The sequence below is a fragment of the Gallus gallus genome, chromosome 6 (genome assembly GCF_016699485.2).
Source record: "Gallus gallus isolate bGalGal1 chromosome 6, bGalGal1.mat.broiler.GRCg7b, whole genome shotgun sequence".
NCBI lineage: Eukaryota > Metazoa > Chordata > Aves > Galliformes > Phasianidae > Gallus > Gallus gallus.
The window spans coordinates 25,045,638-25,070,290 of NC_052537.1; the positions used below are offsets into that span (position 1 = coordinate 25,045,638).

Genomic DNA, 24,653 nt, shown 5'->3' on the forward strand with positions numbered 1-24,653 from the left:
ATTTCCCCATATTCAACTACTTAGTCTCAGTGTGCTGAAAAAATGTCAAAGTACACCGCTACAAACTCATCTTTCTTCTTGGGGATTATTGTAAAGTGGAAATAAAAACCAAGATTTTATATGCCTGTAAGGGGAATAAAGGGTGCTGCTTTCTAAATCTAAGTCCAAAAGCATCCTTTGTTGGTGATGTTTGTCTTGGGAACTTCAGTTTCAGAAGAAACTGAAAGTTGAAGGAGAGAGAGACGGATCAACTTTAGCTTGGCTTACGAGCACACCTACGTGAACTAAGACCAAACCTCTTGGTTCACTCAGTCTCATCAGTATGCACTGAAAGACCTGAGTGGTGGCCCTGGAAGCTGTATATCAGTTATCCCCTCCCATTGCTGCATGCTTAATTGCTCTGTGTCATTTTCTCTATCTCTTTTGATGAAGAAGTGAAGGACTTCATGCTGCATTGTATTCTGGAACAATTTCTGTTGGCAATTAGAAGGTCACAGGGAGTCTTTCTACTGGGCTTACTGTGCTAGGATTGCACCAGGCACATCCCAACTCCATCCTTCTGCTATCTCAGAAACATGTTTTGGGAAACTAGAAATAAAACAGGCCACACTTACTTAGAATTTGTACAAGACTTCCTTTATTATAAATAAAGCTGCAAGAGAAGATCTATACAAATTCAACAGTGTCCTGCTATAAAAGCAGCGGTTTGAATACAGCATCATGAATCAAGGAAGAATTTAGGTGAAAAGTTATAATATTATTATTCATCTCATCTGTGTTGCCAAGATGGCTATTCATACTACAATTTTAATTCTGAACTACACCCCAGAACAAAAATCCTACAAAAAAAGACAGGTAATAAATAAAGCCACTTATCACATAGGATCCTATGAGAAGAACTCAGTGACCAGCAGCTAAGCTGTTAAAAGTGAGTAAATTCCCATTTCTTCACCACTGAAAAAAACAATGCAAAGGCTCTGCATTAAAAACATAAGGTGAACAAACACCAAATCCTTTTAATTGAATGACGAAGAAGTTTTGGATTCCTTTGCTGAAATCCATCTTTACAGCCCTGTAAGACCTGTATACAGAGCAAACCAGAGAGGGAGAAAGTCATGTTCTGTGGTTGGCACGTAATAAAGAGTGAAGTAACAGCTCCCCTTAGAGGACATTTGCCTCCTGAACAGCAACAATAACTTAGACCGAGACATTTCCTAAAGGTGAACGGCTCCTGAGGCTATGTTGTACATCAGTGGTTGTTATCAAGCCACTACTAATTCCATTGCTTTGGCAAACCTATAACAAAGTATTAAAACCACAAATTGAGGGTGGAGGGAGTGGTTGGAAACCAGAAGAGGCAATAGGAATTCAGTTGCATAATTCTTCTGGTCAGCAAAAAGCAAGAACAGCACTGAGACACAAGAAAGAGGTCTGGGAAGGGCAGTTTACTCTTCCTTAGGATCTCTCAAGGAGCTCAGGGTATTACTAGTGATGTGCATTCATTACTTATGTTGTACACTGTTTTAAAAGAAAGTTACTCACTTAAAATCACAAAACCTCACCTCCACCCTCTCCCTTTAAAGCCCCTTCCTATGGATTCCCCGCAAGATGTCAGTCAAGGCAGCACTACGTGTGGGTGGCACTAAAAGATCTTAGGACACTTTACTGGCTGACAGCTGATGGAGCTGAACTGTCTTATAATAAACCCCTCCTTAATGAAACCTGAGTTTGGCCTTTTACTGAAAGGCCTTGTACCTGGTGTGTAAAAGACTTAATACAGGAGAAATAAGGCAGTCCAGGAAATTTTGTTATTCACAACGTGGTACAGCAAAGGTCTGCTCAAGAGAAATACTGTTTGCCCACATCACCCCAGGTGGAACAAGTATCTAACTCTAGCATATATATATTGATATATGGCTGGCAAAGACCTCTGCCCTGAGGCTTACTGTAGCACAGCTTATTTCCTCGTAGCCTGAATGCACAGACCAAATCTTGTAAAAGATGCTCAGGGCAAAATGAGCATATTGCATACGCATAGACAAATTGTGCCCAGGAATTTGCTTCCAGGGGAGCCAAATCCATAAATACCTTGGATCAGCTCCAGCCTGGGTTCAAGCAAACCCCACGGGAACACTTCAGGGTGAGTTTGAGTTTAAAAGCAAACATGCACACACATGCAGAAAATGAAGGACAAAAGATTCGGTGCACTTATCAGTTTAGGTTCCCTTTAAGTCTAAGCAGCAGTGCTCTGAGGTGTGCAAAGGCAAGACTTGGCCTGTTTATGTGCCTGTAGAGCTGGTGTTACACAGCTTTGTTCCTCCATTTTAAGAGAAAAGTTTGATTATCCTGTTAAATAGCCTTTTCAACTCAACCTTCCCCTGCTCAACCTTACATAAAAGTTATTTTTCAACCCTGTGTGTCATTTCCTCTGAGACCTGGGTTACAAATTTGTTTCTGTTCTTTGGATAGGCTAAATTTAGATGCCTGACAGGAAACGACATAGAAATATTCATTTCTCTCTCACTCGGCTGGGGACAATTTATAAGCAACTCAGACCACAACTACTTGAGCACGACCTCCCTGCAGGCATTCCATGCAAAGCTGGATCTGCTACTGGCACTGCACAGTTAACCTAGCAGGCAGAAGCAGCAAATGGCTTGGGTTTGCAAACAACTTCTGTGGCTTCTAAAGGAGCCTCAATGCTCCAATATTCACCCCCCCACCCACTCCCCTGGCCACACACCTCTGCCTGTCACTACCTGTTTGCTGCGTCCCCTGCAATTGCTCCTGCTCTCTTTCCCACTAGTGAAGACTTACTTAACTGATGAAAGCCAGTAGCTTACAGCAGTCAGTGTTAGCAATTAGCCCTGTCCTGTTGCTCTTCCAGCCCTGGCAGTCTCCCAGGCACTGACGATCTGAGACTTTCCTATTGGCAGTAGCAACCAGCCTCTTCTCTCCCCTTTTGCTTCCTACTCCATTTTCTACTCAGAGCATCCCATAGCTGTGATGATAAAAACCAAGGAAAACTGCAATTTGAGCCAAGAACTCCCTGTCCCCACCAGTGCTTTCTTGTGAACCAGCTGTGGAAATGGGTGTTGCAGTTTGCTTTGCTTTGGTGTAGAAAATGTCCCTCAATAGTGGGGGGACAGACATAAGCAGGCATGAAGGATGTGGAGAGATGGTTTGTAAAAGGAAAAAGGAAGAGAGGATGCAAAAATTTATAGTTTGCTACCTGTGGTTCCCAAGAGTAAACATCATCAAAGCAGCAACCTTGAGATGGATTGAGGAGATCTGATAATGAGTCAACCAGGTAGCTTTTACTTGGGTACCTGGCAGCAGAAAGGAATGGTACACCACAAGAGAGCTGCGGAGACAGCAGTGCCATGTTCTGCCACATGTGCAACTCCTGCAACTCTCCTCCTAATTCAGAGCCATCTTGCTGTCTTGGCCTCAGTAAAACCATGCTGAGAGGGCTAAGCTCTCTCATTTGGATAGTGAGTTTTCTCCTGGTATCAGACTCCTGAGATTGGGCTTATTACAGAATAATTTTGAGGAGTTTCCTCTTTAATAAAAGCAAACTCTGCAGCAATCATTTATCTCTTTGCTAGTTTTCAGACTTGCTGCCTGGAGATAAGAAAAGCAAACAAATAAACCAACAAGCCAGAACCCAATAACAGCATTTCTCTCTTATATGACGTAAATAAGGTTCCTGGCCATTCATCCATGGAAAATGGCCAAGAATAAAATACACTCATTGTGCTACTATGAAGAAAATGGAAAACACAAATGAAATGGTCTCAAGACACTGATCCTGCTGACTGCTCTGTTATATTCCTCTCAGGGAAAAAAAATGTTTGGAGCACAGAAGTGGTTTTGATGGACAGGACTGTTGAAATTAGTGCTGCAAGTCCTATCAAAATGCACTTTTTAAATCCACTGTTCCCTTTCAATTAAAGAGCTGTGCTGGATTTAAAGGTCTCTCATCCAGTCTAGAATTGTGCATGACCTCAGTAGTGACTCTCCTTCCCAGCTGAGGCTCATGTTGCACCTCCCATAGGTCTCAGAGCCCCTGCTGTCCTGTCTGCAAGCAGATCGCCACCGCTTTGAAGGCACCAGAATAAATTAGTCACGTTCATTGCTCATCACCACTGTAGCATGACCGAGGCACAATAGAAAAATATATTCTTAGCTGCATAAAACCCTGCCAGCCCAACTGTGGAGCAGGAACTTACTTTTATACCATCTCTTCCAGTTTCTCTCCATTCTCCTCTCATCCCATCTTCCTTACTGCAGAAACCATGACACAGACATGGTTCAGCTGCAGACAACAAGCTGCACCGGCAAAGTCAGTTGTCTCCGTATTCGGAAAGCTGCACTCTGGGTTTGTGCTTACAGGAACAAGTGTTTTCCTGCTGGCTTTGGTTAAACAGATTCCTTGTGGATCCCGTTGGTTTGTACATGGGGAATGTGCACCATGTACTCACTTATCAGTGCAGATGTGTTCCTGAGCATCTCATGGAATGTGTCAATTGTCTTTCTGTAAACATCCCTGTGTAGAACAAAGGGACGGAAAAGGTTGAGAGGCTCAGCCCTCTGGAATATGATGGGGAAGCCCAGCTCTGCTGGTACCTTCCCATTGCCAATGAAGAAGTGGTAGAGCTTCTTTTCATGCAAACATTTCTCCAGGAATTTCAGCATGTCCTGCAGACGGGCCTCCAACTTCTCTGGGGCCCAGTCCTGACTTGGACGTGTCTGCAGCAGATGCAGCAACACTGTCTTCAGGTGGTAGTTGGTGAGCCCACTTGGACCTGTGAGGCTGCACTGCTTCCCGTGGAGGAAGGAGAGGATCTGAAGGCAGCTGACATGGCAGGCATTGGCAGGCAACATTTTGGAGATCATCTGGATGAACCTCCGCTCATACACTGCAAAGGTGAGGAACCAGTGAGTGCTGGAGGGGAGGTCTGCTGCCAGGCAGTTCCGAGGGAAATGAGAGATGAAGTAAACATCAGAGTTCTCGTACTGCACCACAGGGGTGAGGTTGAAGGCAATTGATTTCCCCGATCTAAATTTTATCTTCAGGGCTCCTGGGGAGTCTAAGAGGCTAAAAGACAGATCAAATTCATACTTGTGGGAAATTTTGTTCCAGGCCTTGGTGACTGCAATCTGGAACCACTTCATGACTTGGTCAGCATCGAGATATTGCGTATTTTTGAAGCACAGGAGGTCTTCCATTTCACTGCTGAGTCTGGTAGTATTGCCTTGGCTATGGAGGAGGCACAGCATATCTTCTCCTAGTTTAGTCTTGTCACAGATGCAACCTGTCTCATCCTCATCTGCCCTGCATACCTTGATAGTGCCGTAACCTTGTTCATCTGGGGGAAAAGAGTCACCAGAGCACCATATCTGGGACCGGAAACAATATGGCTCTGGGGGTGCAAAAGGCACTATCAGATCGCAGACAAAAGGTTTACGCACTCTCCAATTCTCATACATGCTCCCCACACCCATGCAGTCCTCCACTTCCATGTCAGCATCCCGGTTACAAACACTCCTCAAGGCCTCCAGCAGGTCATCTGCAAAGCCTTCCACCATTTCCCGCATTCTGGCCATGTCTCCGGTGGTACCCAGGATGCGCTTCTCATAGAAGCTGGCTAAGATAGCCTTGTCAGGGAAGGCCACCCCTTTAAATGCTTTCCCCAGGACAGCCATGTCATCCTCGTCTGCTCCTGTGTCCTGCCAGTTCCCCTCCTGGAAATCCTGCCTCCAGAGCTCAATCAATAGGAAGATGACCATGGAAAGAGCAGTCCACATATCCCATTGGACCTTTTCCTCTTTGACATCCTCCACTACTTTTGCTGCTTTTTCCAGAACCTTCTGTGCAGCTTCCTGACCTTCAATTTCCTGTTCCAAGCGCAACTTCTCTAGCCGAAGGATCTCCTCCCGCTCCTTCATCTTCTGGATGATTTCTTCTGTATTCTCGAGGACAGTGCCATTCTCTTTAGGGAAGAGGAGTGGGTGGTTGACAATAGCTGTAATCACCACTAGGCACACTCGGAAGATTCCCATGGGCATGGCAGTTCCTTCGCTGAAAGAGAGAAAAGGCAGAATGACCCACGATTCAGAGTACATTCTCTCAGGAAGAAAAATTTAAAATCCCCACTTGAATAAAAGATATAGCATCCTTTCTAACTCTATACAAAGTGCCTGAGTTCCTAAGCCCATTCCTGTTTCTACAGGTTAGAAACTAAGCTTCTTAAAGAGACTTTATCAAACTTTATCTGTGGATGGTAATGATGAAAGGATCCTTCTCATTGTATCAGCTTTGAAAAACCCAACGATGAAGCCACTCGCTACTGTCAACCCACTGCAAATCTGCTGGGGTACTGTGGCAGGACCTCCCCAGAGATAAAAAACAGGGCTGGAGATGATTACTACTTGCCCTCACCATAAGGCTAGAGTTGAAGTAAGGCAGATGTGGCAATGGCATAGGCAGGCTATTCTGAGTACCTTCCACATGAATCACGTTTGGGGACCCACACGGCCAGCTGAGTCACAGCAATTTTCACTACCAGTGCTGGCTGTGTGCACCTGGGTGGGACCAAGCCAGCATGGTTTTGTGCTTCCAAACAGGCTCCACAGACATAGTCAGGATCAGCCTGTGGCAAATCCTCCCAGCCCCCAGAATGCCTCATGACTGTGGTACCTGGAAAAACATTTTTAAACTGGAAACGATTTCCTTTAACCCAGTGGTTTTAAAAGCATCAGCTTATTTACTTTTGGTGTTTACTATTAATCACTATTAATCCTGCTGTCTCAGACCCTGGACGAGGAGAAGAACGACTTTGACAGTCTCATTCATGTCTTCTCCAAGCATGCAACAAACTCAGATCTATTCCAGTGGGCTTTGTTATTGTTAGTACATAACAAACTTCAGGTCTGAGTGGCAGAAACCTGAGCACCCTTACAGTGAGCACTCACTGTGCATAGGAACTGTATCCTTTGGCATGTGATTATCTTTGCTTATAAGAGGGCTGGGACTCAAGTAAGAAGGCAAAGGAACAGGACTGAGTAGCGTTGTCCAAGCAGAAAGAAAATTCACACGGTGTTCAGGATAACGTGAAGTGCCCCTCCCAGTGTAACATTTACTAACAATCCTTTTTATAGATCCTCTGTATATACATAGATGCACACCCTTACACAGACTTTGCATTGAAGATGGTTTGCTGGCCTTTCTTGTCCCTTTTACATTTATATTAACTCTTCAAATCATCAGGCAATGAATTAAAGCTGAACTGATGCTCAAAGCTGGATGTTCCAGTTGTTCTGTGAGCTCCATGCCTGGCCACATTTTAAAAATAAACTGGGCTCACCCTGCATTGCAAAAGGCTTTATCGGTTTGTCGGGGCAGGGCAGGAAGCCCTGGTGAGATCCTTTCCTTAGTGCTACGGTCTTGCAGGCTACGTGAGCTTTCCAAGCCTAAAAATAACATGGCCAGAAGCAAGGGGCCATTGCAGCAGTCTTGACCAGGACAGCACTGCTCCCTTGCCTTGCCCCAACCCTGTTTAGATGTTTTATGTTACTATAATTCTTCTCGAGTGCGTGCGGCCGAAAGAAGCCGGCTTCCTTTTCATGCTCTTGTACCCTTCAAAACTCTCCCATGCCCAGCTGGACATGGCACACTGCTTCCAGAGGCTACCTGCTCCAAAGCAGATGGAACCAGCCCAGCAATTCTCCAGACGAGCACCGGCCAGCTCAGCTGAATTCATTTTGGATTGCACTGAAAAGTCTACGATATCCCTGCTGATTTTGCAGGACTACAATAGGAAGCATGTACACTACATTATTCGCCAGTAAGCTGCACAGGCATCAACATCTGGAGGCAAATCAGGATGAAAACTGGAAATAGGAACATCTTCAGGTTAGCATGAAATTGCAAGAGACATCTGTTTTCAGCCTTAAAACTGAGGAAGTTCTGATCAAAGCTGCCCTTTTACTGCTGTAGCAGTTTACACTGGAAAATGAAGGCTAACATGAAGTCCAGTTCGGGCTGAAAGTTAATGATGCTCAGTGGCCAAGGTCAGTGGAACCTGCCCTTGTCAGCTCCAAGGGTGGCACAGGCAGAGCATTCCCACATCTCATCAGAGACTAACATGGCTAACATGGGAAGACTAATTCATACAAGTGAAACCAGTAGTACTGCCTGCTAGGGCAGTCCAGTCTTCCCCATATAACAAAAGCTGTTCTCTTCACTTGCTTTCAACTTCAGTCCAAGCAACTTAAGCCTGATAAAAATATTTATGCCTGCTCTGGCTGAAACAGTTTTGTGTGGGGAAGAGAGAGGGAGTCCAAATGTTTCCAAGCTGGAGACAAACAAAAAGAAACACCACTCTTTCATCTACACATCAAATTTAGTGACATATTCATGCATGAAAAACAAAATAAAAGTATTCATGAGGTTTTAAGAAGGTAAGTTCCCAAAGCAGCCTTCAACCTTTTCCAATTTTCTGGGCACACCATTCTTTTTCCATTCAAAACACAGTCATTGTCCATACTCGGCAACAGGCTTACATCTCTCAATCTTCTGCACTCTCTCTTTCCATAGTCCCAGGGCTCCAAAGGTCCCTCCAAACCCACCTCCAACCCCAGAGTGATTGGTTTCCTCCTGGGCATTTCTGTGGCACTCCCTGCTTCAGTGACTGGCACTTGGTGGATGCTAAGGTTAATGACGTCTCCAAACAGGCCTGAGAAGTGAGGGGGCAGGTACTACCCCTGCTTTAGATGGGAATGAGGACTCAGGAAGATAAAAGCAGCTGATAGTTCTGTTGCCATTACAAACAACAATCAACACCATCCAACAGCAGGTTGTATGTTCAAAGTCTTCCCCAGGAGCACCTGTGGCTCTCCCTGCTCAGCTCTGGGGCAAGTCACACCTCATCCTCCCAAGCATGAAGGAGCCTCTTAGCTACAGCATCACAACCAGCCCCACAACAGCTACTGAATGATGCAGGGAGGCCTGAGAGGGAATAGAAAAGGCAACGCTGCCACCTTCTCTGAAGACATAGAGAATATTTCTCTTTCATTAATGGTTCCTTTCTTTCCCCCAAAAGCTTCTCACACTGCTGTATTTTCCCTCAGAGTTATTTTCCCCTTAAATTTTTAATCATGGGAAGCAAAACATGCTCTGGCTGGTGTTCAGCAATATAGCAGATAGGAACAAGCTGAAGCTTTGATTCTTAAATTAGAAAAACCCAAGTCAAGCTACTGAATGTGGTTCAGTAATGCACTGAAATACACTGAGACGTCATTTGTGACATACTCGATTACTCCCTGCAATTTGGCTGACACAAAAGGCAGTGAATAGGTGGCTCCACATTGTGTTTCACTTTGGTAGGCAGCAAGAAAAGCAGCTATTTGAAAAAGCGATAGTAACTACACCTGGATAAGAGCTTTTTTCTTTGAAAGGTGACAAGTTTTTGAAACCAAGGTTTTCAGGGAAACAAATACAATTTTTTACAAGGCCCTCGAGGTCTACAAAGGTCTCTGCCACATGTTTTGAACAGAGAGAGAAACAGGCAGAACAGCCACCAACCTTCGCTTGGACTTTATTGCTGGAAAGAAACAAATTCCAAACTTGGAGGTTTCAGGCCTGCCTAGCCGTATTCCCTCATTGCTGAGCTTCTGGGAGCTCCATGATTCCCTCCCTGTTGCAACAGAAAACAAATTGCCTTTTGGCATGAAAATGCTTGTGCTGTATTGATGAGGACCTAGTCAAGACAAAAACGAACATCTTTAATATAAAAAATACTCCAGAATTAAGTTTGCTGAAAGCCCTTTGTGACACACTATGCTCTTCTTCAGTTTGCAAACAGTACTGCCTCTGCAGGTACATACTTGGCAGCAGCAGAGAGAAATTAAGTTTCTTCTTACTTCAAGGCCTTGTTACTTGAGGACTTCAAGCTCTGAACTATAAGAAGCATATAAACTCAAAGAGCAATGGGAATTGTAGAGATGCATGTCAGTATTATTGTTCCTGACAAAAACTTGGAAAGATGCACTTGAATTAGTCAACCTCACACCCCTGACGCTGCTGTTTTTCTACCATCTCCCTATCAATATTTACAGAGCAAAAGACCTTTGCTGACTCAGGACAGATAGTGAGGGCAGTTTTTCTTCCAGCTTACAAATAAAGATTCAGAGATAGACATGTGCTAAATTGATATTCATGGAAAAAGGCAAAGGTACTTCTAGAGAGGGCAATAAAATGGTAAAGGTATTGAAGTGGTTCTCTGCAGCTAATGGCAAAGACATGTTGCTCAAATTTGGCCAGTTTTGTGCTAAGAAGAGGAACAGCAACAAAATAATTCAGGGTATGATTTTATTTGTACACATTTAATAACAGAGCACACATCAATACCCTTGTACTCTGATGACAAACTTCCCCTGAAAGCCTTCCTCCAAATTCAGGACGGGCAGCAGTAATTGAAGTTTAAGTCTCTTTCCCAGCCCTTGAGGCGGCTGCACTCATCATCTGGCTGCTTTCATGTCAATATGGTGCTCTTCAGCTTTGACCTGAGCTTTCTCAGGAACTGAGGAGTTGGTCTTGACAGGACTTCAGTCAAACCTGCCTAGTTCTTGAGACCATTTTTACTGCAGAAGCATTTTATTGGGTGGGCAGAAGCTGAGTGCCATTCTGGTGAAGAACTTCAGACCAGAATCAAGTGGGGCCTTCTATGCTAGCACTGCATTTGTTGGGGCCTGAAGGTTACCTGACAGGATGGACACTGCCAGTAGAGTTGCTCCTGGGAGGCATCATGCCCAAACATTTTATCTTGAAACAAGAGCTTGCAGGTCCACTGGAGTCAGCCAAGTGTGGCTGGCAAGGCAGTGGACCCAAGGGGAGGTTGGAGTGGCCCTGCAACTGAGGCAAATATGCAGAAGCCGACACAGTGAAACAAAGCCTGAAAGTGACCAAGGGCAAATTGCACCAGTCTACGTTTCCTACCTGGCTGCATAGGTATTAATCATGTCCAGTTTTCAAGTGAGGACAGCTCCTGGCATAGACAGCGAAAGCCTAGGGGCTCAGACAGGAATCTTCAGCTGGTTTCCGCCTGCCCAGACCCCACCGCTGCAATGAGAAAATGTCCCCAGACATGTATACAACAATGGAGATGCTTCAGTTTCCATTCCATTGTGAGCTGCTACACATTGCTTTGATGGCAGCCAGCACAGCTCAACTCTAGATGGAGCACTGGCAAAGGTTCCTGCCTTCTCTTGAGCATGCAGCCACCTGCAGCACCCGCAGCCCAGCCAGAAAAAAACAGGTGCCACAAAAAGCAATACAGAGTTTGAGCAGCACAAACTTGTGCTGTTGTTTCACCCTCTATAGATTATGCTTATAAGCAGCGTGCAGAACATTCATGAAATGAGTAACTGTCACAGCTGGTTGAGTGTGGACTGGTGGGGACAGGTTTTGTCTTTGCCTCTACTAAAGCAACCAGTGGAAAGGACTGAATACACCAACGCATGAGGTGCAGAGGCCTGGACAGTGAGACCATAACCATGTCTAAAAACAGACCTATCCAGCTGGCTTGCTCAGGACTGCACAAGATACCTATGACAGTGTGACTGCCTTCTCAAACATGTTTAGGAAGCCCCACACCAGGTCAGCTGCGAGGCCACAGAACAGCAGTTGGACAAGGCCACTTGTCCAATAACCATTGTTTTACTGCTTGTTTGAGAACATCAGCCTTCTCAACATCTGTGAACATCCTGTCCCAGGCCTGCTGTGGTGCCAATGGGGTCAAGTTGCACAGCCCCAGTCGGACATCCTGCCCAACAGGTCTGCTGTGGACATTCGGAAGCAATATTTTCCTGTGAGGTCACCAGATCAGTTATTTCCAAGGAAATGCTGATGCTCATCCTGTGTACAGGACTAGGGAGCCCTCCCTTCCCAAAGATGGGGAGATTTGAAGTGGATAAGCACGTGAACAGCACTGACATTGCTCTGGAGGCAGACACTACTATGTGGCCTGTATTGACCTCAAGACCAGAAGATACATTATGGGCTGCACAGGAAGGACCCACAAAGCTCCAAGCAAGCAGTGACTTGGCTAGCACCACTCCAAGCAGAGGAGTGCCCAACTTGCCCTGGGGAGGCTGAGGACCCTCTTGCATGTCTTCCAGTCATTCATTATCTTTGCCAACAGGAAGCTTTTCCTCATGTCTCATAAACTCCTCCTTACTGCAGTTTGAATCTCTAACTTACCAGAAAAAACTGTGAGTAAAAGTAGAATAAACTATTTCTTTTCTTCTTGCAGAAGCACTTAAGATTAGAAGCTCTCCCCTCCTGCTTCAGCTTTCTCTGCATGTGGATGCATTTGTAAGACATTGCCATAATATCCTACAACCCCTCTTCCCCTGTCCCTAAAACCTGGATAGTACAAAGAGTTCCCTTTTTGGCATATACAGAGTTATTTGCCTTCTAGTGCTCTTTTCCAAAACCTAAAGAGATACGGTACTCGCTAGATTTTCAGTTTCATCTATGAGTGGGGTTTTATCTGGGTATTTCTAAGTCAGCATTTCAGCAGCACCACATCATTCCTGTATATACAGAAAGAACACGACTCTGACCCCACTTCTACCACCAGCAGCTAGCAGCCACTGTCAAGGACAGCTGCGATAGTTGCTAAACGAACACAGAGCCACTCAAAGCACTCACTGCTGCTATGTAAGGCTGGACACGAGAGGGAATGCCCATGGAGATCAGGAGATAAAACTAATAGCATGAGGAGTATGTTTTTCAACACTCTGCCTCAATGTCCTTTTGCTATTTGACTCCGCAGGCCAGCTCAGCTCTTACCAGCAAGCAGTACAAGGGCTGGCTGTGCACTGCCTCAGCTCCCCCTGCTATGGTCAGGAAGGGTTTTTACAAACTGCAACACACTGCTCGCTCTGAGAGATGGGTGAGGGGAAAGGTAGGAAGTGTGCATGTGGCTCCCACCCATGCACTCAGCTGTTGTGGTAGGATCCTGGCCAGGAACAGCTTGGCTTTTTAAGCTGAATAAATTTTGTCTGTTAACTGAGAGGAGAACAATTAGAATAGACTAAACTTTTGTGTTTTTAGGAGGAGAAAAGACACGCACTAAGACATAAAAAAAACCCTTGGCTTACCAACCTCACCATCTTCCTCCCCCTCAAACCAACTATGATGGGAGCCAGGTCACTCCCTTGCACAACCTTTCATCAGCACAGATGGACACAAATGACAATGACCCCCCCCCCCCCCCCTCTCTACCAAAAGTCTGATAGTGTCAACCACAATGTAAGGAGCAATGTCACTGCTCACAATGGAATCTGCTCTGGCTGCCACACTCTTGGTCACACGACTTTGCATGCACTGGCAGCCATGGCTCACTGGTTCATAGGGGACATTCACCTCATGGTGTGAACACAAAAAGGGATCAATTGCCAAGATATTTGTTTAAACCTGCCTTCTTTTCCTTCCAGTTAATTCCCAAGAAGGTGAAGAAAACTTAGGCAGTGTCATTAAATCAGGCAGCAGTTATTTTGATTCTCCTTGTCCTACAGCAAACATAATGCCTGCATCCCTATATACCTGATCTAACTGCATATTAAACATTCAGTGATATGGATGCTTCAGTATGCAAAGAGCTGGAGGAAACATTACTAGAAAGCTGGTTTCCCAGCAGGGATACACCACTCCAGCACATCTAAGAGGTGTGCAGGTGTATATAGGCACAGCTCAGTTGTAACTTGCAGAATGATTGTTTTACGTGTGACACTATGAGGCCCCATTTCAGTTGTGTAACATCGAGCATTTATATACTACGGTTAGTAGAAAGCACATGCCTTGAATTGCCAGACACCTCCACGCTGAGAGGCTGAACCAAAACCAGCAAAAATAAATTGTCATTGCAGGCTGGGAATTTGCATGATCTGAGATCTCCGTCATAGTCTTGACTCAGTGACAAAGTAACAGTCACATCAGGAGATCAACAGGCCCAAAAATAAATAGGACTTAAATAGGGCTCAGAAATGCTAGATGAGACTGATGGTCTTTGTGATATTGGACTATTGTTTTGATAACTAGTTACAGCTGTTTTTATTCAAACAGTTGGGTAGGGACAATATTTTAAAGCTGACTATTGTAGCAAGTACATCACCACAGAAATGAAAACAACGCTTTATTCGATTGCCTGAAGTCCCAGCTTTTTAGTAAAATACAATACAGTTCCTTAAATGAAGCAGAAACACCAGACCATGAAAGCCTCTGCAGGGATGGGTGGAGTGTGGAAAGAGAAGAGAGCAGTAAAGAACGCTTTTACTGGAAGACTTCCTCTGTTCTCACTAAGAAACTCGCTACTCTCACAACTGCTTCCTCTGCTTTCCCTAGGATAACCCCCCAGTCTAAGCAGAAGCAGTCTGCATTTCATGCCAGCATCTTCAAGAAGAATCAGGCCCTCTAACTTCATTACACAGTGGCTCTAGAAATGAACAGCAGAAACAACACAAATACTCTGGGAACCAATAAGCCCATTCTTGGCTTGCTAGTCATAAACCTAAAAACTGCCAAGAGACACGTACACACACAAATATGTTGGCTGCAGAGTACTGCTGGCTATCCCTGCTTTTCAAAAACAGTTTGAATTAACAAAAAAAAAAAACCAGAAGAGAAAAATAAACCCTTATAAGAAAACAAATCATCCCACCTTTGTACCATGTTTCCAATAGCTCAGAGCCATTTCCACCCAAGGGAGTGACTCAGAGACTAGGCTATTGCTACATGCAACTGTATGTAATAATTCTCTTGTGCTCTTTGCTCAGTCCCCTCTACTCACCAACAAAAGACCTTTCAGCTTTTTCCTTCCCTGAACAGTTTGTAAAGTGACTGCTAGGAAGAAAAACTCTGGAAAGATTTAATGGGATAAGAATGATGTAACATGCAGTGCTGTTAGCAAAAGTACCAAACACACATGTGAGGGCCGTGAAGCCACGTGGTTTTCATTTGGGATGTGTGGGGTGAACACAGATGCTTGCTTCCTTCATAACATAAGCACAACAAAGGAAGACTTTGTTTGAAAGCCAAGGGGCAGGCTCTCTGCACACTTAAAGGCTGAGTTGTAACGTAATGGGAACTGTGAGTCATAGCTGTGGGGCCTCTTATCATGGGCACAAAAATCCCCTCTACTGCAGCAGAGCTTAGTTTTGGAGCAAAGAGCTTCCAGCACTGCATGGGAGACTGAAAGCATCCAGGACTAACAGCAAACACAGGGCTGAGCTAAGAACACGTGCTGGGGATGACTTACAACACAGATATGTCCTTTTCAGTTGACATTTCCTCTCGTAACTCCTTCAGAACCTGAGATCACAACCATTCCAACAGCATCAAGCAGCTTTGGCTCAGTGAGCTGGGATGGACATCATCCTAGCACCTTCATATTGGCTTTTGTATTTGGCTGCAAAGGAGTGTGGCCTTGATGCTTTATTTGAGCAGAGCTTTATGTCCTTAAGTTACCTGAATTGCCAGGTAACTTATGTCGTGTTGTGTCACAGTAAGGGAGGATCGGCTGATTGATTACAGCTACCCAAAATACAGAGACCTACCTCAATCCTTGCCCCTCCTAGCCTGGGAGAAGATAAAAGTCTTCTCCAGTTATCACCAGTGGCTTGCCATCTGCAGCTTAGGAGTGGCTGTACTACAGAAAATCCAAGTGCTCTTTCTCACATTTTCAATAGTCCTGAGGTATTTCGTTGTTAAATCTCTGGGGACTGATAGAAATTTAACTCTCATCTGAAACCAGTGGCAGTCAGGTACCCGAACATTTGGGGGCAAATGATTTAGGAGCTAAACATTTTGAATCCAGATATAAACACAAACATATTCCTGTATCGTGCAGATTAAGTGTCTCAGTTTATGCTTGAGAGCATCTCCTTAGCTCCACCTCTAGTATTTATCAACATTCTCCAAGAGCTTAGGGATAGAAAAATAGAGATAAAAGAGTTCTGAAAAAGCAATACAGTCTCTCCTGCCTACACTCATCGCCTACACTGCTTGGATGGTTTTTGGCAAGTCTGCTTTGCTCTGAAAAGCTTCCAGCAAATCTTCATCTCTGCATCACAAGACAGTCTAGACTGGGGCTTAAATACCTCTTTCCGTAGGAATTTCTCCTTATCACCGTGTGCACTTTCTCCAAAGAAAGGTGTAAGCCCTGCACGGGTTCTGCCACATACAGATGCTATCTTGTCTTAGGGGGTTACTTCTCTTCCCGAAGACAGTGTGGGAACCTTTTGCTCCCACTCACCATCATGTTCTCCCTCAGCACCACCAAGTCCTCTGCAATTCAGAACTGGAAGCAAGGCACTCTGAAGTTGAGTTTCATTGTTTTCATTTGCTTTTGGCAGCAGACTGTGTCTTTTCAGCTCGTGGCACCCACCATCCCTTGGGTGAACCCAGAGAAAGATGCAGCTAATAGTCACACAGGTGGCTCAACTGACTCCTCAGAACTAATATATCACTTTCCTACTCTGGCTGCAACACTTCTCTGTATGCTATTCCCTCTGGTTTTGAACATGAAGGAACAGTACATTTTCTTTTGCCAGGCAACTGAAGTAACCATATGAATCAGAGACTGTGCCTAACAGGGCTTAAATTCTGCAACAGTTGGCCTTGGAGGCTCTCATCCTTGCCAACACCATCGTTAGTTTTTCCAAGCCACATGCATGGCAGTGGGGTGCATCAGGTATTTGCCATGTAAATGCTGAAAAAGCATCTCTGCCCTGAAGCACATATCGCTGATATAAATAATGTGCTGGATCAGCCAGAAAAACCTGCCTTAGGAAGAGGAATAATAATGAAACATGGTGGAGGGAAAAGGAAAAGAAAAAAAACTCATTTACACATAGGCAGTGGCAATGAGCCAGCTCTCACAGCTTTGATCCAGGCTGGTTCAAGAAGCTAGCCAGGGAACGCTGTGAGCTGAGCTTTGCTAGAGCAGAGCAGCTGTCTGAACTGAGATGGGAAAAATGGAATGAACACCACCCAACACAGACACAGGTCCAGAATAAATAAGAAAAGAAATTAAATCACATGCAGTACGTGAAGTAACAGGTACTCAGAGCTGCAGCAGGACATCGTGGCAGCCAGGACTGCTGTTCTGGTGGCTGCCTGTCACCAGCTCTGTTCCCTCCCCTCCCACCACTCTATCTCAATTCTCACTTGCAATGTGGTACCACCAGACTTCTGGGTTTCACCGGGCAGTTCTGCTTTCTGCGGGTTTCTCAGGGATTTTCATACAAGCATAATCTGGAGCAGTAAAACTGCGCATTGCTGCCTTGTAAAAGCTGCTGCTTCACTTCAATCCATCTGTCTCTGATGTCTGTCACCTCTGTCCATCAGGAGGCACTTCCAGACCTCTCCCCCCAGCTTTGATGCTTGTAAGAGGGGAGGTGATCTACAGTTCTCCCTGTATGGGTAAAGTATCTTTGTCAGGTTTTCCTGCATAGCAGTAGCAGCTGTCAGCAAAGCATGTACCTCTTAGTTCCTGCCTGCCTTCCCCTCTGACTAGAGGCCTACAGTACCAAACAGCCAGATAAGAGGAATTTTACACTGAATGCCAGAAACGAGAGCTTCTTAACATTGAACTTCCAAACTGAAGCCATTTACCCATGAAACCTTCTCAGTACTGCTACATCAGGTAGTCTTTGTCTGACCTTTACTGCTGGGAACAACGCATGGGTTACTAAATGATGAACCACACCACTTCCCTTACAGCATTTCTCCTGCAAGATCTCCAAGCAAGAGCCCATTGAGAGACGCTCCCAAATTATGTGAATGCTGGAAAGAAGAATGACCTCTGGAGCACTTACCTGCTACACGATTTTGCAGGTGCTTGTTAAACTTCACATTGCTATGATCACCACAATGCAGAGAAGGCTCTGTTCAGTCACTCACTGCTGAAGCACAGCCAGGAAGTCTGCAAAACACAAAGAGAATGAATGAGGAAGTTCAGACAGAAGATGGGTACATAACGCAGTTAGCTAAATTAGGGACTGATTAAAATAGTTAACTCCCCCCTCCTTACCCAGTAAAGTAATTATAGAAGCTCAAGACCTGAAATAATCAGCTTTGAAGTGATCAGGAAAGAGTGAAAACTCCTCCCATGAGAAAGGGTGAGAATGACACCACGGGTCTGTCAGTGTTGCAGACACATGGGCAGACAAGAACCTCCCTCCTCCGACTCCATCCTCACCGACCAGCTCTCTCCTTTAAAATGGATTAGGGTTGAATTAGCAGTTGTGTTTAAGTGTAAGGGCTGGGACGGCTCTGTCTGGGATTGGTCTGTCTAAGAAAAGTCATCCAGCTGCTTTAAGCAGCTTGCGAGGTAGAAATACTTGCTAGGGGAGCTGGGTTCAGAGAGCTAATGTGAGAAACAGAAAATGAAGGAGAAGATGCAGGAAACAGTCTGAGAGCGTGCAGGAAGATACGAAGTGCAGAACAGTAAGATAAACGACCACATTTTGGGAGGAGAGAGAATCTATGAAATTTTAGATGCAACAGGAAACAGAATGAAGTCCTCAAGCAGAAGTGGTTGACTGGAGCAATAAGCAGAGGTCACCCAGCTGTGCACAGGCAGCACCTCCCTCCTGCCCAGCTGCCATCACAGCCACTTCAAACCTCTGATCAAAAGCCTGATGAAAGCAGCAGCTTGTCCATGGGCTGAGCTTTGGAGCTGGGTCCTTGGAGGCCTTAGCATTGAGCTGATGCACCCTTGCTGTCCTGAATTGCTTCACATTGGCAGCTCAGGGTTGATCAACTCTCCCTCCTCCCACGTACCTGCTCTGAGCAGATCATCTGCAGTCTCACTTCTCCATTTCCATCTTGAACTCTGAGGCCAAATTGGACAAACAGGCTCAACCCTGACTTCCTGTGCCTCTGCACCACAACACTACTGAGGCTGCTGAGCCAGGCAATCCAAGCCCACAAAGGCTGGATCCACACTGTAATATTGCAGTGGCTGTTTGTTAGCCCTCAGGGCCCACAGAGCCTGGTCCTGTAGTGGCTCAAAGCCAGTTGGGTACAGCAAGAGATTCTGGTGGGAGGGAAAAAAAGCTGAGGAGTGCAGTGCTGCTGGACAGGAAGAAGAGCAGGAAAATTATGCTAAGGGGCCAGAAGAGCCCAGCTCCAAGGCTCACGTTCAAGACTAGCTCAGCCAGCCTTGTATGACCCACACGTGTGGAAACCAAAACAAGCTAAAAAAAGAACCCTGCCGTAACTGCACTCCTGGGCTGACTCTCCGTCCCTCAGTCTACTCAGATCTTGGCTACTTGCCTCCTTTCTTCTTCCTCATGCTGAAGAGTGAATGGGCAAAAGGCTTTGCTTACACAGCTGAGCATCCTTGCAAAACCTGGATTTCGTGGCTGGGCACATGGCACTCCTGTCCTAGCTCCCTCCCTGCCTACAGCTGCACAGCCAGCCTCTACCTCTCTCCCCCACCCAGCAATTATGTGTCAGGATGGAAAGTACATGCTCTGGCAGCAAAGCTGCTTTTTCTCAGCGTAAGTGGATTATAATAGCACTTGGGAGAGAAGGAGCAGGCCCACCCAACAGCCTATTTTAAAGGGGATCTAAGCTCTTTTTTTTTTTTTTCCCCCCAGCTCTGTTCTCCAGTGCACTATTGCTATGGATTGTAATTGCAGTTCTGTGGAGCAAGGAGTGCAGGACAGGACAGCACGGGACAGCAGGGAGACTTGAGCAGGCTCCATATGAAGTTCATAGAATTTATCAATGCTTCCCAGAACAATGCTTTCCTGAATGTTCACCTTGTTGCCAGGGGCTGAATTTAGCTTGAACGTTGACATGAGAAATCTTGTTTAAGAAAGGATGCAGTCGTGTAAGGAGGGAGCAATACAGCTTGAAATCTAAACCACCCTTTTTGCTGATATACTCACTGCACTCAGGGAACTGACTTAAGCACAGGGGGAAAAAAGTACACCGCAATATGTCAGTAAACATGCTTCCGTATATCATGTCATTTGAATGAACTTTTTTTGCAGGCAAGCCCCAAGATATTGAACCAACATTCAAGAAGTAGCCTACTGCAGAAGCCTGACTAAAACTGTCCTTACAAAAACCATAGTTTTTGCATAAAAAACAAACACAGAAATGAGTTAGATCAGCATGCTGAACATCAGTTTCCATGGGTCAGATTTCCTCTCTCTGTTACTCATTGCCACATAAGGAGGGTTGCAAGCACAGACATACCTCAGAGGCTGCAGAGGCACACAGGAGCCCTTACTATCATGGAGAGAACCAACCCAACATGAAATGGAAGCGCGACACAGAGTTCAGAGTTACTGGCTGTCACTTGGCCTGAAGCAATCACTCAGGAAGAGCAAACTTCTCTGCTTCTGACCAGACTTCTTCAGTCTAACTTATACGGAAGGGGAAAAAACAGTTTTTTTCTTCATATATTGTAATGCTCCAAGCAACAAACAGAGGAAGACAGTTAGGCAGGGAGGGGTTGCTGTTGAGCTCTATGTAAACAAGGACGGCTCCCTGGGCAGGCACAGGTACGCAGCTTCCCTTGTGCATGCTGCTGGTACAAACACCAAATGCTGATATGTGCGCACCCCAGTCACACAGCAAACGCAGAATCATCCACCAGCAGGGAGCTGAGTCCTCAGAGCTTCATTACTACTGACATTGGCTCTCTGACCTCTTACTACTTCTGTGGCAATCACACTTAACGTATCTTTTTTTCCATGTGGGAGCAGTATGAAGCATCTATTGTGCTAAAAACAAGGCTTTCCAGTTTCCGTGCCTAATTTTCATTCTCTGCTTTTCCCCAAGGACTGAAAAAAACCCTTTCAAATGTATTAAGGAGAACTGGGAGCGCTAGGTTTTAAAACTAGATGTCTACGAAGGTAAACTGAGTAACTTCAATCAGAGCTGTAAAAGAACATTATTATCTCCACCAAAGCAAACTCAAAGCCTCACAAAAGCAACCATGCTTTTATAATCCTGTCCCAGCACTCCCTGCCCAGTCCCTGCTTGGCAGCTCACACCAAATAGCTGTGCCTGAAGGAGGTGCACCGGGTATGGTTTAGGCCTATGTATACTCATTAAAACCATGTTAATAGAAATGTTCTCTTAAAGACAACACTGGTGCTCATCTTGCTTGGCCACGTAACACTCTGATAGCAACACGCCCTACTTTTGTGAAGACTTTAACATGGCAGCTCTTAAGAGAGCTGCTCCATAGCATTACAGAATCATCGAGGTTGGAAAAGATCTCAAAGACCCTCTAAGTCAACTACTGACCCACCCCCACTGCACCCACTAACCGTGGTGCCCCTCACTGCCACATCTCTGTGTTTTTTGAGAACTTTCAGGGATGGTGACTCCCTGGGCAGTCTGTGCCAGTGCCTCACCACTCTCTGAGAAGAGAGATTTATTTTATGTTATTTTCATAACATCCAACCTGAACCGCCCCTGGTGCAACGTAAAGGCATTACCCCTCATCCTGTGGCAGGTTGCTCCTTTCACTGCAAGCTGAAGATGTAGAGGCTACAAAAGCTATGGCTCTTTGAGTCAGTTTTACGGCCCAGGACCTCCAGTACCCCAGTCCTGACCTGCTCCCATCAGAGCTACAAATACCAACCGACCATCTTCAAAAGAAATACCTGTGCACAGGAACAGCAGCTCAGACAAAACATTGCTCCATCTCTCTGTGCCCATCAGAGAGGGATATGGTATCTCAGAGGAAAGGCAGAAAAGTTTTGTAACGCGATGAACCACTCTCAAGCCATGTCACACCAACCACAAAGCACAGTGCTACATCCTGCGCCTACTGAACACCCCAGAGACCATCACGGCATGAGGTCCCACTTCTGCTGGCGCCACCAAGCAGAGGTGGCCCTGGGGTCTCTGTTCCACAGCCCTGCCTGCTGCAGGCAGCCCCAGAGCCGCCGGCCGCTGCTCCTGCCCGGGGATCCAGGCTGCCACATTGCGTCCTCGGGAAAGCCTGCCCCGGGGGCCTGATCCTTCCTGATGCCCCGCAGGGCGAGCACCGAGAGCACTTTCAGCAAGCGACTTACCCCACAAAGAGCCATGGGAGAAACTCCACCAACACGCCACTCCTCTTTCAGCAGCTTTTCTCCCCAGATCAACATGGGCAAAACGCCCTTCCTGTGCGGAGCAGCTCCGTTTCCTTCGCTTCCCCCTCCGGCTCCCAGCGCCGGGCCCGCTCCCCCCAGCCCCGCACACTCACTGCAGCGCGCCGAGCCGTGCCGGGCAGCCCCCGCCGTGTCCCGCAGCCGTTCCCCACTCACTGAGGTGAGCTGCGGTGCAGGGGGACCCGCCCAGCCTGTCCGGAGCGGGTTTTCTTTCTCTCTTTTTTTTTTTTTTTTTCCTCCCTTCCTCCCCCTCGTTCAAGGCAGCCCCGCCAGCCCTACGAGCCGCGCCGTCCTCCAGCACGCCGCACTTTGCTCCCTGAGCTCCCCGCCGGCTCCCAAATCAGCTTCCCAGACGGTTTTGTGCAGAGGGCACCGGGGACTGAAAGGAAATGCGCTCATTTCGCTTCTCGGATGTATTGTGACCTCCTGGTGGTCGCGCCGAGCGTGCGGAGCAAAGACCTCCCTTCCTCCCGGCTCTGACGGAGCGGAACGAGGGGATCCCGGGACCGCTGTGCTGCTGGCACGGCTTAAAGCCGGCACAAGTAGGACATCGTGCATCTGTGTGCCCGAGGTGCTACCCTGGAGGGGTGGGGAGCCGGGGCAGAGCCCGCTTCACTTAGCCAATAACAGAGAAAGGCCACCGTCACGGATTTAAAAAAAAAGGTGGTTTCCAGCACTACTCTACTAAAGCACTGCTGTGCTTAAATGGCTCCTTACAAACCTAGCAAGTTTGCTCAACTCCTATCACAGCCCAAAGGAAACAGGTTTGAGCAACAGCTTGGTAACGTCTGTCAGAGCTGTGGGAACTTTACCGTACCCTTCCTCTCCCGCAGCGCTGTGATGACTCTTACACTGGGATGGATGTTGCACGTTCTCCTCCGCTGCTGCCTTGATTTTCTAAGCTCAGTTGGCAGAAGGGCTGCGTGCAGTGGGAGTCACTGTTGCCTCTGCAGTATCAAATGCAAGGCACGGCTTTGCACGGAAGGCAGCTGCTTGCTAAGTTGTAACAAGCTGCAATGTTGATCTCTTCTTTGAGTTTCCTGAAGTCCTTGCAGAACTAAACAACAGTTCTAGTGCTATTCAAAGGGTCTGTGTTTGTAAATTGGCATGGATGGGCACGGTTCCCTCAGTGTCTGAATCAAATTTATTCAGGTTTGTTGGCAACCTGGGTATTGTTAGCACATTCCTTTCCCATTATGCTGTAGTGTAAGAAAATCATCTCTCACAGGAGCAGTGTGGCATCTCCCCGCTTTTGCTGCAGGACCCAGCCTGTCTCAGAGCAGCGCTTGTTTCCCCTGGGAACTATGCAGTAGCAACAGGAGAGAAAGCAGATCCTGCTCTAAGATTGCAAATATCCATCACCTAAGCTAAGGGAAAACATCTATTAAGTACCACCTGCAGAAAGCCTGATAAGGTGGTAATTACCAATTCTGACCACACGTGCGCACACATGTATATATGCATAACACACATTGAACAATACAAATCACTATAGGTTAGAGGGCTGTGGTTTACATTGATCTAAATATTCCTGGGATACAACAGATGAGCAGTGCACCAGAGAAAAGATTTGAACACTTTCTAAAAAGGAAGGCTCACATCTTGTAGCAGAAATGCTGTCACAGCTTGAAGCACTGATTGAGCACCTGGTGGGAGGGCAGGGCCAACCCAGGGGGGGCACAGGTGCAAGCAACAGGTGCAAGTAATGCCCCTGGGTGACTGGAAGGGGTGGAGCCAGGATCTGATCCTTCCCAGACCTCATTTAAGGGTTGGCAATGGAAGGGAGGGTTTTTTGATGGAGAACCCTGTGTATTTGAGAACTTCTTAGGGTAAGCAGCTTTTTTCCTTTGTCATTGTATCTATGCCTGTTGTATTGAGTGCGTCTTTACTTTCTGTAGCTTAGGAATTTGTTTTTCTGTTATTGTTGTTATGCTTCCCATCATGTTATAGCACTGTGTATCTCAACAGATGTTATTACGTATTCAGCGTACTCTTTCCCTTTCTAAGGTGGTGTAAGTTTATGGTAATGTTAAACGTGTAAATAGAAAAGTCAAACCAAGACATACCTCTTTGACTTATTTTTTTATTTTTTAAATACAACTCAGCAGTTTGGAAGAGGCTGGAAAGGTGGAATCACATTTCCTGACAACTCCAGTATGTGAGTCATTGTGTGAATATTGTTGCACCACAGAAGACTGAAGATCATTATCTTGCTGAAGGTAGTAATTTATTTGATAATGAGCCAAGCTCCGCTAGCCTTACTCAGATGTTGGGCAGGACCTGAAGCTGTGAGCCGTGGAGTAACAGTGCTGCAGCACGCTGGGGTGTAGCCTGTGGCTCTGTCACGTGGATGTTACTGCAGCAGAAGTTAGATGTAATAATACTATTTCTGTAGCAGGCTCTGAGATCTTATCAGCAGGAGTAGAACAAGAATAACGTTTGGATTGAGTGTTAAGCTC

General features: G+C 46.1%; 3 protein-coding genes across 9 annotated transcripts in view; 2 read left to right on the plus strand and 1 right to left on the minus strand.

The window, feature by feature from the left end:
• GSTO2 (glutathione S-transferase omega 2) overlaps positions 1-24,255 on the plus strand; it is a 40,421-nt gene extending 16,166 nt beyond the window's left edge. Inside the window, exons 6-7 of one of the 2 annotated variants that reach the window (XM_040702441.2) lie at positions 17,792-17,905; positions 20,074-24,255. In XM_040702441.2, coding sequence (XP_040558375.1) covers positions 17,792-17,870 — 79 coding nt within the window. In that variant the 3' untranslated portion in view covers positions 17,871-17,905; positions 20,074-24,255. Of the gene's footprint in view, positions 1-17,791; positions 17,906-19,674; positions 20,042-20,073 lie in introns of those variants that run through there. The other variant, XM_040702440.2, reaches the window with a different exon arrangement.
• Positions 615-22,783, minus strand: ITPRIP (inositol 1,4,5-trisphosphate receptor interacting protein). 6 transcript variants are annotated; one of them, XM_046943330.1, is made up of 4 exons: positions 22,117-22,783; positions 17,887-17,993; positions 17,237-17,483; positions 615-6,085 (listed from the first exon to the last, which is right to left on the minus strand). In XM_046943330.1, exon 4 carries the CDS (start codon positions 6,070-6,072, stop codon positions 4,423-4,425), a length of 1,650 nt encoding a protein of 549 aa, XP_046799286.1. In that variant the 5' UTR covers positions 6,073-6,085; positions 17,237-17,483; positions 17,887-17,993; positions 22,117-22,783; the 3' UTR covers positions 615-4,422. The 6 variants fall into 6 exon arrangements, with proteins under 6 accessions (XP_046799286.1, XP_046799287.1, XP_025007444.2 ...); XM_046943331.1 differs by lacking the exon at positions 17,237-17,483 and having other exon boundaries at positions 22,351-22,783; XM_025151676.3 differs by lacking the exon at positions 17,237-17,483 and having other exon boundaries at positions 22,290-22,783.
• CFAP58 (cilia and flagella associated protein 58) overlaps positions 23,989-24,653 on the plus strand; it is a 59,444-nt gene continuing 58,779 nt past the window's right edge. The window contains exon 1 of the mRNA XM_046943329.1: positions 23,989-24,413. The gene's annotated coding sequence lies outside the window, so the exon portion shown is untranslated. The remainder of the gene's footprint in view (positions 24,414-24,653) is intronic.

Bases quoted from the DNA above. Each gene is read 5' to 3' on its own strand.
- ITPRIP (XM_004942268.5), bottom strand. From the start codon at position 9,735: ATGCCAAAAGGCAATTTGTTTTCTGTTGCAACAGGGAGGGAATCATGG. The intron at 6,086-9,589 runs GTTGGTGGCTGT...TCTCTCTTTCAG, and splicing joins GCAATAAAGTCCAAGCGAAG to CGAAGGAACTGCCATGCCCA.